The 11,022-nt window shown below is 52.8% G+C and overlaps 2 protein-coding genes across 9 annotated transcripts in view; one reads left to right on the top strand and one right to left on the bottom strand.

Moving 5' to 3' along the window:
- Nucleotides 1-131: 131 nt before the first annotated feature.
- Snn (stannin) lies at nt 132-8,801 on the top strand. Its single transcript, NM_001034083.1, has 2 exons — nt 132-208; nt 5,973-8,801. Exon 2 carries the CDS (start codon nt 6,060-6,062, stop codon nt 6,324-6,326), a length of 267 nt encoding a protein of 88 aa, NP_001029255.1. The 5' UTR covers nt 132-208; nt 5,973-6,059; the 3' UTR covers nt 6,327-8,801.
- Nucleotides 8,735-11,022, bottom strand: part of Txndc11 (thioredoxin domain containing 11) — a 57,526-nt gene continuing 55,238 nt past the window's right edge. For 7 of the 8 annotated variants that reach the window (XM_087571279.1, XM_087571280.1, XM_087571281.1 and 4 more), the window contains one exon: nt 8,735-9,474. In XM_087571279.1, the coding sequence (XP_087427405.1) occupies nt 8,850-9,474 (625 nt within the window). In that variant the 3' untranslated portion in view covers nt 8,735-8,849. 8 annotated transcript variants of the gene reach the window in all.

Below are 11,022 nucleotides of genomic sequence, written 5' to 3'. Positions count from 1 at the left end.
CCCGCCCCACCGTCCCAGCGCGATCTCCAGTTGGCCGCACCGGAGCGCCCCGCCCCCAACTGGGGCGGAGCCTAAGCGCCTCGCCCCCTGCTGATCCGGCTCTGGCGTCTGGCGAGGGCTCCGCGGCCCGACCCGGCTGGCGCGCGGGCGGAGCCGGGGCGGCAGAGCTGCTGCTGGCTGATTGCACCGGACTGCGGGCCGCGACATGGTGAGCAGGGATGGGCAGAGCAGGCGGGTAGGGTGAAGGGACGCTCCGGATGGTCCGGGGTGCGGCGCTGGCGGGTCGGCGCGACGAATGCCACGCGCGGGCGGGGGCTCTTTGTCCTCCGCCGCGCGATTGGGACAAAGGAGGCGGCGGGGGGCGGGGGGCGGAGGCTGCTTGGCTGGGCATCTGCTCCTCTCCGGGACCGGTTCTACGTCCTGCGCGAATCCTCCGGGCTGCCCGGAACACTCACTCCGCATTGACGGGGTTCCTGGCAGCGCCCCAGCGTGGTCAAAATAGGATCGAGGGGAACCAGGGGCCTAAGGGAAATCTGGCGCTCATTTCATCGGTGGAGAAACTGAGGCTGAGCCGCAGCGTTTGGTCTCAGGTCCGGTCGGCAGTAATTGCGTGGCGTAAACTTGACTGGGTCTTCGGGAGCCCCTTCCCTCCCCCCAAAAAAACCCAACTGGGGTTAGGCGGACTTGATTTGTCTCTTCAGCTGTCGTTTCCTCCGCAGCTGTCACCCCCTGAACAGGCCCCTGCTTCCCTAGCGCCTCGCCTTGCTCTTTCGGTAGAGTGGGAGAGACGCGGCGTCGCCTGGCACCGCGCCTGCACGCCGCCCGCGCTCTGCACGCGGGAGCTGCTGGGGCGCTTGTCATTAGTGTCTAGTTCTCTCGGCCCAGGTCACCTAGACTAGCTCCTAAGGAGGGGGTCAAACACGGACTTACTGCGCTCAGTTTCCAGGAGAGAGGAGACAGGACAGGTATAGGACGTTTTAGAATCAGGTTTGAAATCGATTGTTTAGGATCGGGGCTGCCTGGATATCTGCACCTCCACTTTTAAATTGTGTGACCTTGGGCTGTTTACTTAACTTCTCTAAGCTACAGATTATTTGTCAAGTAGGAAGAGTAGTCTCGGGTTGTTTTGAGGCAGAAATTTTGGAGAGATCCACTTGAGATGTTGAGCTCCAAAGCGTGGCACCAAGGAACTTTTTCAACGTCTACTATTATATCACTGCCAGAGTTGCATGGCCAGATGGGACCCTGACGATTAGAAGCAGGACTCAGGCTTGGACTATGAGATTGCAGGTCACCCCGGGCAGTCCCCAAACTTCTCGGTCTTAGTTTGCTCTCCTGGCATAAGAACTGGGAGCAGGGTGGCATCTGGAGCAGATTTCTCTTCTAGAAGGGGAGGGAGGAGACAATGGATACAGCCATGCTAGATGTCCCCTTCCCTTCCCTGTTGCTGTTGGTCCTCTTTTTAAGGCCTTGGATGGCAGAAGCCCTCGGCAATGGTGCCTTTGGGGTTTGACCAAGTGAAACCTGGGGCAGGAAATACTAATGGCTTGGGGTCCCCTGAAGAGGAATCTTGGAAGGTGGCTCTGCTGGAGAAGAGAGCAGTGCAGGAAGCCCTTGGGTGTCCTGAAGGCAGGACAGTGTTCCTGACTCCCTTGGAGGCCCGGAAGGTAGACACTTCCAGTGGGGTGTCAGAGTGGTACCCAGCTGGGTACAGTAGTCCTGGTGCTGAGTTAAGTGAAGAGCAAGCAGAGGGTATCCCCGGAGAAGAGGCTATTTGTGACATTGGGTCCAGGCCAGGCTCTGTGCCTTGGAGTACAAGAGGTCACAAAGAAAAGGGGAGGTCATTAAGAACAGCTTGCTGTGGGGTGAGAGAGGGGACTTGGCCCGCCCTGTTGTCTTCTGGGTGGGGTGAAGGGTTACTTTTGGGATTCCATGAAGAGGTATGAGTAAAAGACCCCTTACCAAGGAAGACCTAAAGGAGAGTGTGAATTTTAAGCGATCCCTGCCCAGAGGTCTCACTGTGTGTCATTTTGAGACCAGTGTGTCCTAGCGCCAGTTACCCATCACTCTGGGCCTTGAGAAACCAGGCCCAACAATTCTCAGCCATTGCAGACTGAAGTGGCTATGGAGTGCCCAAGCACATGTTGAAAGCTGTCACTGTAGCTGCTTCCAACAAGGGACATGGTATGGCCTGTTCTCTAGCTGACCCTGTGCCTCAGTTTCCTCATCTGCAGAATGGGATGGTCAAGACAAGTAGAGAGGAGATAAGGACGTGATGGCATAGCTCTGAGGTGGTCCTGGAACCTGGGTTATGTTATGTCTGACCCATGGGCCTTGGTGAATGAAATGGGGTGGTCAGTGTGTATGCAGAGGGTTGTACAAGCCAGATGCAGGGCATCCCAGTATCCTCTGGGTTCTGCTTCTCTGTTGCCACCTTCCTTGCCCCAAGCATAAGAGTTACCTTGGTTTTCAAGCTGTGGGTTACAACTCTTTTGGGTGTGGAACAACAGTTTCATAAGGGGTCACTTAAGACCATAGAGAAAACAGATATTTACATTGTGATTCGTAACTGTAGCAAAATTACAATTACAGAGTAGCAAGAAAAACATGTTATGGTTGGGGGTGACCACAACATGAGGAACTGTATTAAAGGGTCAGAGCATTAAGGTTGAGAACCACTGAGTTCTGTTCTGAGAGGGCTCAGACCTGCCGTGCTCTCCTGTCATGCCTTGCCCCTGTCCTCAACTTGGGTTACATCCTCATTTCCCTGAGGCTGCTTCCTGCCAGGCATGGGGACCTGTGCTTAGGCATCTGGGAGGAGCCTGGCCTTAGGGAGCTGGCTCAGGGATAGGTCCTCTGGTTGACCCTATGCGAGCCAGGTCACTTTTCTCATCATCACATACCTGGGCGTGGAATACTCAGTCTTTATGGAGTACCTATGTGAGGTAGAGCATAGCTGTGAACTTGAGGACAGTGACCTTTTCTTAGACTCTCTGGAGGGCAGCCAGGATAACACTGTAAACTAGAACTGCAGAGAGCTGAGGGCCTTAGGAATAGGAAAGATGGGGGCAGGTAGGGGGTGCCGGCCAGTGTGGGAAGAGGCAGCATCTGAGAAAGTGCCCAGTTTAGTACTAAGGACGGAGGCAACCACAGGGCAGTTCATGAGGTATGAGTGGTAGCCAGGGCTTACAGGGGACGCTGGGGCAACCTCAGGAGCCCTCCCTTCTGAGGCCACCGTGTCTGGCCCAGAGTTGGATTTTTTTTAGATCACTTCTCAGGAAATGCTTGCTAAATGAAGAGGAAAAAGAAAGAAAGAAAGAAAGAAAGAAAGAAAGAAAGAAAGAAAGAAAGAAAGAGAGAAAGAAAAAAAGGAAGGAAGAAAGAAAGAAAAGAAACAAGAAGGCCACTAGGGCTATGTGGTGGCCACAGAGCAGGCATGCCTGGTGGGTCACAAGTCATTAATTATGCTTAGAAGCGAGCAGTATATACTGGGCGCTATCCACCTCCAGGCCTGGGGTGGGCATGAGTTTGAGGTCATGCCTGCTCTCCTGGGGTCCCTCTTGGCTTGAGTTGCCTGTGCCTCAGTTTCTTCATTAGTTACAGGACAGCTGTTTCCCTCAGATCATGGTGCCATTGTTTAATTTCCCATTTCCCATCCCGGAACCACCCCAGACCCCAAACACAGACTTCCCTTTCTGAATTGCTACTGTCTTGCCTTCCGGTCCAGCCCACAGGAGGACATGCAGGTGGAGGCAGGGTGGGTGTCCTGTGTGGTCTGGCTGTGTGGGTTTGTGGGAACTGATGGATCTAGCAGAGCTCTCTTGGGACCCGCAGCTTTGGGAATGGAGGAAAGCCAGGCAACCAAGCCAGGGGAGGAAGCTTCCCTGGCCTTTTGGTTGGAGAGACTTCCTTCCTGAAGCTGGTGTAAACTAGGTCAGAGTTTCTTCCTCCACCTCCACGTGGGTGCCATTTGGGGCCAGGCTACTCTGCATTAAAGTTCTGGGAACTATCCTATACCTTGAAGGGTACAGAGCAGAATTTCTGGACTCTGCCTACCAAGTATGGCCAGGGGCACGGTTGAACCCACTCAAGACCTAGTGATCAAAGGTCAGGGAATGGAGCACCCTGGGCAGAAGGAACTAGGGGTCAGAGGACATTGGAAAGCACATGGCTGGAGAGCAGTGAGCGGGAATGGGAAGCACTTGGGTACACTTCCTGTACTCTGATTGCAGGAGTGGACAGGGAACCAGATGAGAAGAACCCAGGCAGCTCAGACCCTGGAGACTGTGAAGGTTGTGAATCAGAGGGTGCTCCCCTCAACCCCCGCCTGGAGCTTCCTTGCAGACCAGCACATGTGGCGAGGATAGTATTCCCTGGTCATAGGGCCTTGTTTCTGGACACTCTGGGGCATTGATTGGCTGCCTGTGACCTTTAGGCAGACCTGACCCCTGGTACCCTCGATGGTTGAGTGAGAGTCATTTCTAAGGAGATTATTATTACTCAAGGATGTGGCAGGTCCCATCATGTTTGGAGTGTGAATCTTACAGTGCCATCTACCTGGGTGATGTGAATGGCAAGACAGTGACATTTAAGGCTTCCTCAGTGTAGGTTGTGCCTGGCCTGTGCAGGACATGCCCATGGGGTCTTCATCCCTCTCACTACTCTGGTGTCCACTTCTGATGGGCACTAGTAAGGAAGTGTGAGGGCCGGAAGAGAGGCTGCTGGCTTCAGCACCTGGGAGGCCACAGTGGCGAAGCCCCGGCTGACTCCTTGGGCTCTAGGGTACAGTTTACAAGGACGGCTGGAGTCCCGGTTCTCCATGCCTTGTGTGCATCCCACAGCCTCCCTCCCCTTTACCGCTCACAACCTTGGCTGAGGATGAGGGCTGGGCGGTGACATGGAGTTGTGTGATAATGGAACAGCCCAGCTTTCCGTGTCCTGGCATCACTCCTCAGCATGCCTGAGCCCAGCTGGCACTCACGCCGCTGCCACTCTACCAGGGTGATGCACCAGGTTTCCCCTGCCTTCAGAGGCCTAGCAGTGCTGTCCCCCTGTGGTGAATGCTCTCCCCTGCCAGTGTGGCCTCTTTGCAGCTCACCTGCTCCCCCAGCTAACATCACAGCACCTGAGCCCTCGTGCTCCTGATGTAATCATAGCTGGACTGACAATTCAGAGTGTTGATCCCTTGGTAATTTGGCTTCTATACTAGATGGTATTCTGCACACAGAAGGAGCTAGCTCCCCTACCCCTCCTGCCTTCCCTGAAGTTTCCCCAGTACCTGTGTCTTCCACGACCTGTTTGTCTGCCCTACAGCCATAGGCTTCTTGAAAACTGGTGTCTTCACAGCTCCATGGGGCAAAGCTGTCTGCTGTTGTGATTTTCCCCCTAGGTTCTAGAAGCTCAGACCCTGGAGACCCTGAAGGTTGAGGCTTTCTGTGTTACCTGGTCCTCCCACAGGAGCTGATGCTGTTTGTCTGCTTCTGGATCCTTCCTCTCTAGCCTCCTGCACCAGTCCTGGATACACACTGGTGGCTCATCATGCCTGTGGTACTCAGGCTCAGAAGGCTAAGGCTAGAACATCATGAGTTTGAGATAATCTGGGCTGTAGAGTGAGCCTCTGTCTCAAAGACAAACAAAAAACAATGTATACCTTCAACAGAACCAGATTAGTGGCCAGTCGTCTTACAGCCTCTGCCTCAATTGCTATGGTGCCCGTTTCCTTTTCCATCAGAGGGGCTTGCTGACATCGGAAGCACCTGGGTGTCAGAAGTATCTGGGGGAGGTAGGCTGGGTAAACATCTGGGCAGACACAATGGAAAGCCAATCCCAGGGTTGTCACTGGGGTGAGGGCAGGACTGGTTGAGCTTAAGATCTTAAAAACAGACCCAGCAAGGGGCAGCTAGGCAGCTGAGTCCCTACAGAGCACCTTGCCCCTCCTATAGTCAGTCTTCTCTCCTGGCTTTGTCTTTCAGGACTGTCCTGTGCAGCCCGAATCCCGGCCTCGTTGAGCTAGGCACACCAAGAGCTTTCCACCAAAGAAGCCCCTCCAAGCACTGACCATGTCTATTATGGACCACAGCCCCACGACTGGGGTAGTCACAGTCATTGTCATCCTCATCGCCATAGCTGCCCTGGGGGCCTTGATCCTCGGCTGCTGGTGCTACCTGCGGCTGCAGCGCATCAGCCAGTCAGAGGATGAGGAGAGCATCGTGGGCGATGGCGAGACAAAGGAGCCCTTTCTACTGGTGCAGTATTCTGCCAAGGGGCCATGTGTGGAAAGAAAGGCCAAATTGATGACCGCCAACAGCCCGGAAGTGCATGGCTGAGCGGGGCTGCGAAGGCCATGGTTCTGTTTGCAGCCAGCCCAGAAGCACTGAGAGGGCAGAAGCAGACATGTTGCTATGTGAGAGGGGTTGACACTTGCTGGCATGGTCTCCTTGGGCTTTGACATCGCATGCACTGACTCCAGGTCCCAGCTCTTCTGGCCTCCTCCTCAGCCTCTTGGTGGGCTGTCCATTGCAGGCAGTGGGCAGGCCTGACCCTGCTGGGGTTCATGGCCTCTCAGCGCTTTCCTTACTTGAATGTTTTAGCTGAGCCTGTTCTTGATGGAGCTACTACTGTAACGCGTGAACTAACCAACCTGTGAACTGTAAATAGGCCCAGAAGCACGTGTTTTAAGCCTTTTTGCCAATTTTTAAAAAACACCAGATGGATGGACTGGCTTGATAATGACTGTACTCACGTGAGCTGAGGTATGATCATGGAGGGTCTTCGACTGGTCAGGCCCCAGGTGCCCTTGGCAGGGTGCACTGAGGTCTTAGCAATGCATACAGAAGGGAGGTGAAAGGTGAAACTGGGGTGCTTCAACTTGCTTAGCAATGGAGGAAAACCGCACCTCTCCCTTTCTTTACTTCAGCTTTGTTATATAGCAGTGTGTAGATCTGGCAGTTACTGCGAGGAAGCTGTTAATGCGTGCTTGGAAGCCTATGAAGGACATCTCGAGAGTCCTGAGGGTTGCCAGGCAGCTTAGCAGAGCAGTCTCTTGCCCTTTGGTTTTGAGCATGCCCAGTACAGCCCTTCAACACAGGCTTTGCAGAAAACTGTTCTGGTCCTCTGGAAACACCAGAGCCCATGGTAGCTACTTGAAGTCTGAAACCCAGTTGGCCCAGGAAGGCAAGGTTTGGTTTTTGTATTTAATATTTTCTGCACTGGAATGAGGGTTGGGGGTAGGGGTGGCTCCCCCCCCCCCCCTTTTCACAAGTGAGCTTCCTTTTCTTCTCCCATGGGTATTGGGTTTCACTTTGATCCTTGGGGCTTTGTAGACAGAGCTCCCTATCCCAGCTCTCAAGGTACTGTGTGCCACAGAAGGTCCTTTCTAGTGTGCATACGAGCACTTACAACAGAGTTACCAGGAGTCCAAGTTCAGGGCCCAGTTCTCACTGGTAAGGGAGCCAGCAGCATGCCTCCAGGCTATTTCTGATGTCTATAAGCTTGCTCAGATGTTAACCCACCACCACAATACGCATTCTAAACTATTACGAGTAAACCTGACTGTGCTGGCGCCCTTGGTGATGAGTAGGTGGCTAGCTAGCCCTGGCAGCAGAGAGCTTCAGGCTAGTCTGGGGACAGCTTTAAAAAGCATGTAAACCTAATCCATTTTCTAGAACCCCAAGGGAGGAGCTGTAGGGAACACTTCTTTTTAGCAGTGTATACCAATATGTGGACAGGGGAGGCAGATGCTAAGAAACAGTGTAAGGTAAGGAAGGACAGCTAAAAAGGCCATTTGTGAAGGTAGGAACAAGACAGCTCAGGTGAGCAGCTCCGGCAGAAACAGCTGAAGAAAGACTCTTGAACACTGGTGAGATAGCTAAGTCACACAAGAGGTAGGCAAGGACGGACTGGCCACAGCAGGGGCTGCTAAGGCTGGCTTGGATGTGTTAGACCTGGGAGCAGTGACTCTCCAGTTCTAGGAGGGGAACAGAAGGTTTCAAAGGATCTGCCCTGCAGTTGGCTGAGGCTGAAGGCTCTGACCCATTCCCGCCCCACACCCACCTTTCTACCTCTGCGTCTTGCAGCCAGCAGCCTAAACACTGCTGACCCTTTCCTCTACCATCCACTGACCTCTGCACCGAAGTTTGAGCATGTGCATCACCGCACGATGCAGGCTGCAGCTGGTATTCTGCTGATGAAGTCTGTTTTTCAGACATCATCACATTCTTATCATTTACACTTTGGGGGAGCTTCCTATCACACACCCCCTCCCCCCCCCGCCCTCGTTGCCAGGGGGTATTTCAAGTTTGAGTTAGTCCATCCAGAGGGGCATGAGTGAGTAAGTTCAGGCACTGTGGGGCACTGGTGGGGTCACAGGGGGAGAATAAGGACCTATGGAACTATTGAACAACCATGCAAGTCTTCCCTGCCCTTGGTTATCACTAGCTACCTTTTCAAGTGTGCACTGGAGCCACACGCTGCAATGGTTAGTGAGTCATGACTTCCCTTCAGATTCTTCCCAGTAGTGTAACTGTTATGGTCAGGTCTTCTGATGAGCAAGAGGCTAGCCTTTCATCCTGGGGAGCATGCAGGAACTCCGAGGCTAAGCCACTGAAGCGAGGACTGACATTTCTAGATATATGTTCAAGCAGACCGTGCTACTGTTGTGTCTCAAAGCTACCAGTTTGTGCAATAAGTGGAAGGGATGACATTCCTGATCAATAAATGCTGAATGACATTCAAGTTCATTTTGTAGACCACTGAGAAAATCTTTATTTACAATAAATTTCAATAAAATTTGCATAACTATATTCCCAATGTACAGTTCTCACCTCTGGTTCCTTCATCTCATTCCAAAGTTAGTCTGTCCTGTTCTCATGCTTCCTCTCTGAAGCCAGAGTGGAGCTGGCGCTAGAGGGTGGAGGGGTGTCACCAGGTAACTGGGTTGCACCCATGGGCTTGGAGTGGTTGGGGTGAGCCTTCCCCAGAGGTGTTGGCTCCTTAGCATCACCCTGGCGCTCCAGCTCCCTCTCCATAGTTGCCACAAGGACCTTGAGCCATGTGTGCTCAGGGAGGGGGGTCTCCGAGGCACTGGCCAGCTCCTGGAGCTCTCGAGCCTTCTTCAAATACAGAGCCTGCAGTTTCTGGCTGTGGCGCCTGAGTAGCCTGTGCTGTTGCTCCAGGGTCCGCTGCCGGCGAAGCAGGCGGTGCCCATCCCTGCGGGCACTAAAGAGCCGGCCCTCTACCTGCTCCTGTGTACGGCGGAGGCTGCTCATCTCAGACCGCAGCTCCTGCATCGCATTCTCCACGTGAGAGATGTGTTCACGCTGCAGGACGGCCGCGCTCTGGGCACATTCTTGGGTGGGAGGGCTGGTGGTAAGGCCCTGGGGGGCAGAGGCAGGGTCTGAATGATGCAGAATGAACCGCAGCAGATTCGGGAGGGTGATGGGGAGGTCTCCAGGGTATTTCACACTAAGGTCCTTTCTGGAGAGGAAGGGAAAGTCAAAAGTGAGGGTCTCAATAGGCACAATGCAGAGACAAATGGGACTGGATGTCAGACTGGCCTTTCTGACTAAGAAAAGATGCTGGTTTCTTGCTGAAAGGAAGGCAGTGCTGCCAGGGCAAGTGGTTCTTTGTGGAGTTGAGGAGCCCCACAGACTTGCACTGCAGTTAAGAAAATCTGAATAAAGTGTTTATCTGTTCCTAAGGACAGAGCTGTTTCTGTACTCAACTTTCAGAGAGATAAGCATGCTCGGGCCTAAGCCCCAAGTCAGTGCATCAGGGAGGGGGAAGAATGTTGTTGCTCTGTGAGCTACACAAGCTGGTGAACACAGTCCTGGGACAGAGCTGTCCTTGGTTACCACGGCTATTAACAGTGATCAGTAAAACGGAAAGTACACACAAATCAAACCAGCAACAGTGCACGCTTACTGTACAGTGTCTTGTTCTTGACTGTACTCCAGCCAGGGGACACTGGGCTCACACCTGGGCAGTGCTACTGACCAATGTACCAACCAAAGGACTAAGATGAATCACAGCTACTCAACCTGACAGCACAGGATTGACAATGGTGACGTTAAAAGGGGTTCCTACATCCTCCATGCTCTAATTCAGGAAGGTCCTTTTCAGACCCTGCCGTCTAATTGTTAGCCTCTTACATTTCTCTCACAGGTGTGGTGCAAAGCCAATCTAGCCACCATAACTCAAAACACTTCTTTCTATAGTCCTCCCTTAGGCTAGTCAACAGATGGAATCCAGACCCTCAGGAAAGAACAGAGCTGACAGGATCCCAAAGGCAGCACCCATGCTGCCCTGCTCAGTGACACATATTCTCAGACAAATGGCTTGAGCTCTGTAAAACGGGATGGGCGTGTCATGTGCCTCATAGGGCTGTTGCAAGGGTTAAATGAGTTGAGTGTTGAACATTAGCTTTTTCAGAATCGTTAACCCTTATGGCATCATGCATAATCTCTCAAGCAGGAAGACTGCAGTTTGAAGCAGGCCTCTGGGCTATACAGTGAGACTGTCTCAAAAAAGAAAAAAAAAATCAACCAAGGTGGGGCGGAGAGATGGCTCAGTGGTTAAGATTGTGGGCTCCTGGGGCTGGGGATTTAGCTCAGTGGTAGAGCGCTTGCCTAGCAAGCTGAAGGCCCTGGGTTCGGTCCCCAGCTCCGAAAAAAAGAAAAAAGAAAAAGAAAAAAAAAAAAAAAAGATCGTGGGCTGCTTTTTACAGAGGACCTGGGTTCAATTACCAGCACCCACATAGTGGCTCACAACTGTCTAAAATGTCAGCCCCATGGGATTTAATGCCCTTTTCTGGCCTCCAAGGGCGCTGTAACATGCTGCACAGATACAGGCAGGTAAAACACCCATTTATTTAGACATAAATACTTTTTTTAAAATTAGGAAGGCTTTCATGTTAGCACACACCTTAATCTCAGCATCAGGGAGGCAGAGACAGGTGGATCTCTATCAATCTGAGGCTAAGCCTGGTCTACAGAGCAACTGTGAAGCCAGCCAAGGCTGCTTAGA

This window comes from Rattus norvegicus, chromosome 10, assembly GCF_021556685.1.
Source record: "Rattus norvegicus strain SHRSP/BbbUtx chromosome 10, alternate assembly SHRSP_T2T, whole genome shotgun sequence".
NCBI lineage: Eukaryota > Metazoa > Chordata > Mammalia > Rodentia > Muridae > Rattus > Rattus norvegicus.
Note: the sequence above shows the minus strand (reverse complement) of the source record. Positions and strands in the feature narration are given on the sequence as shown.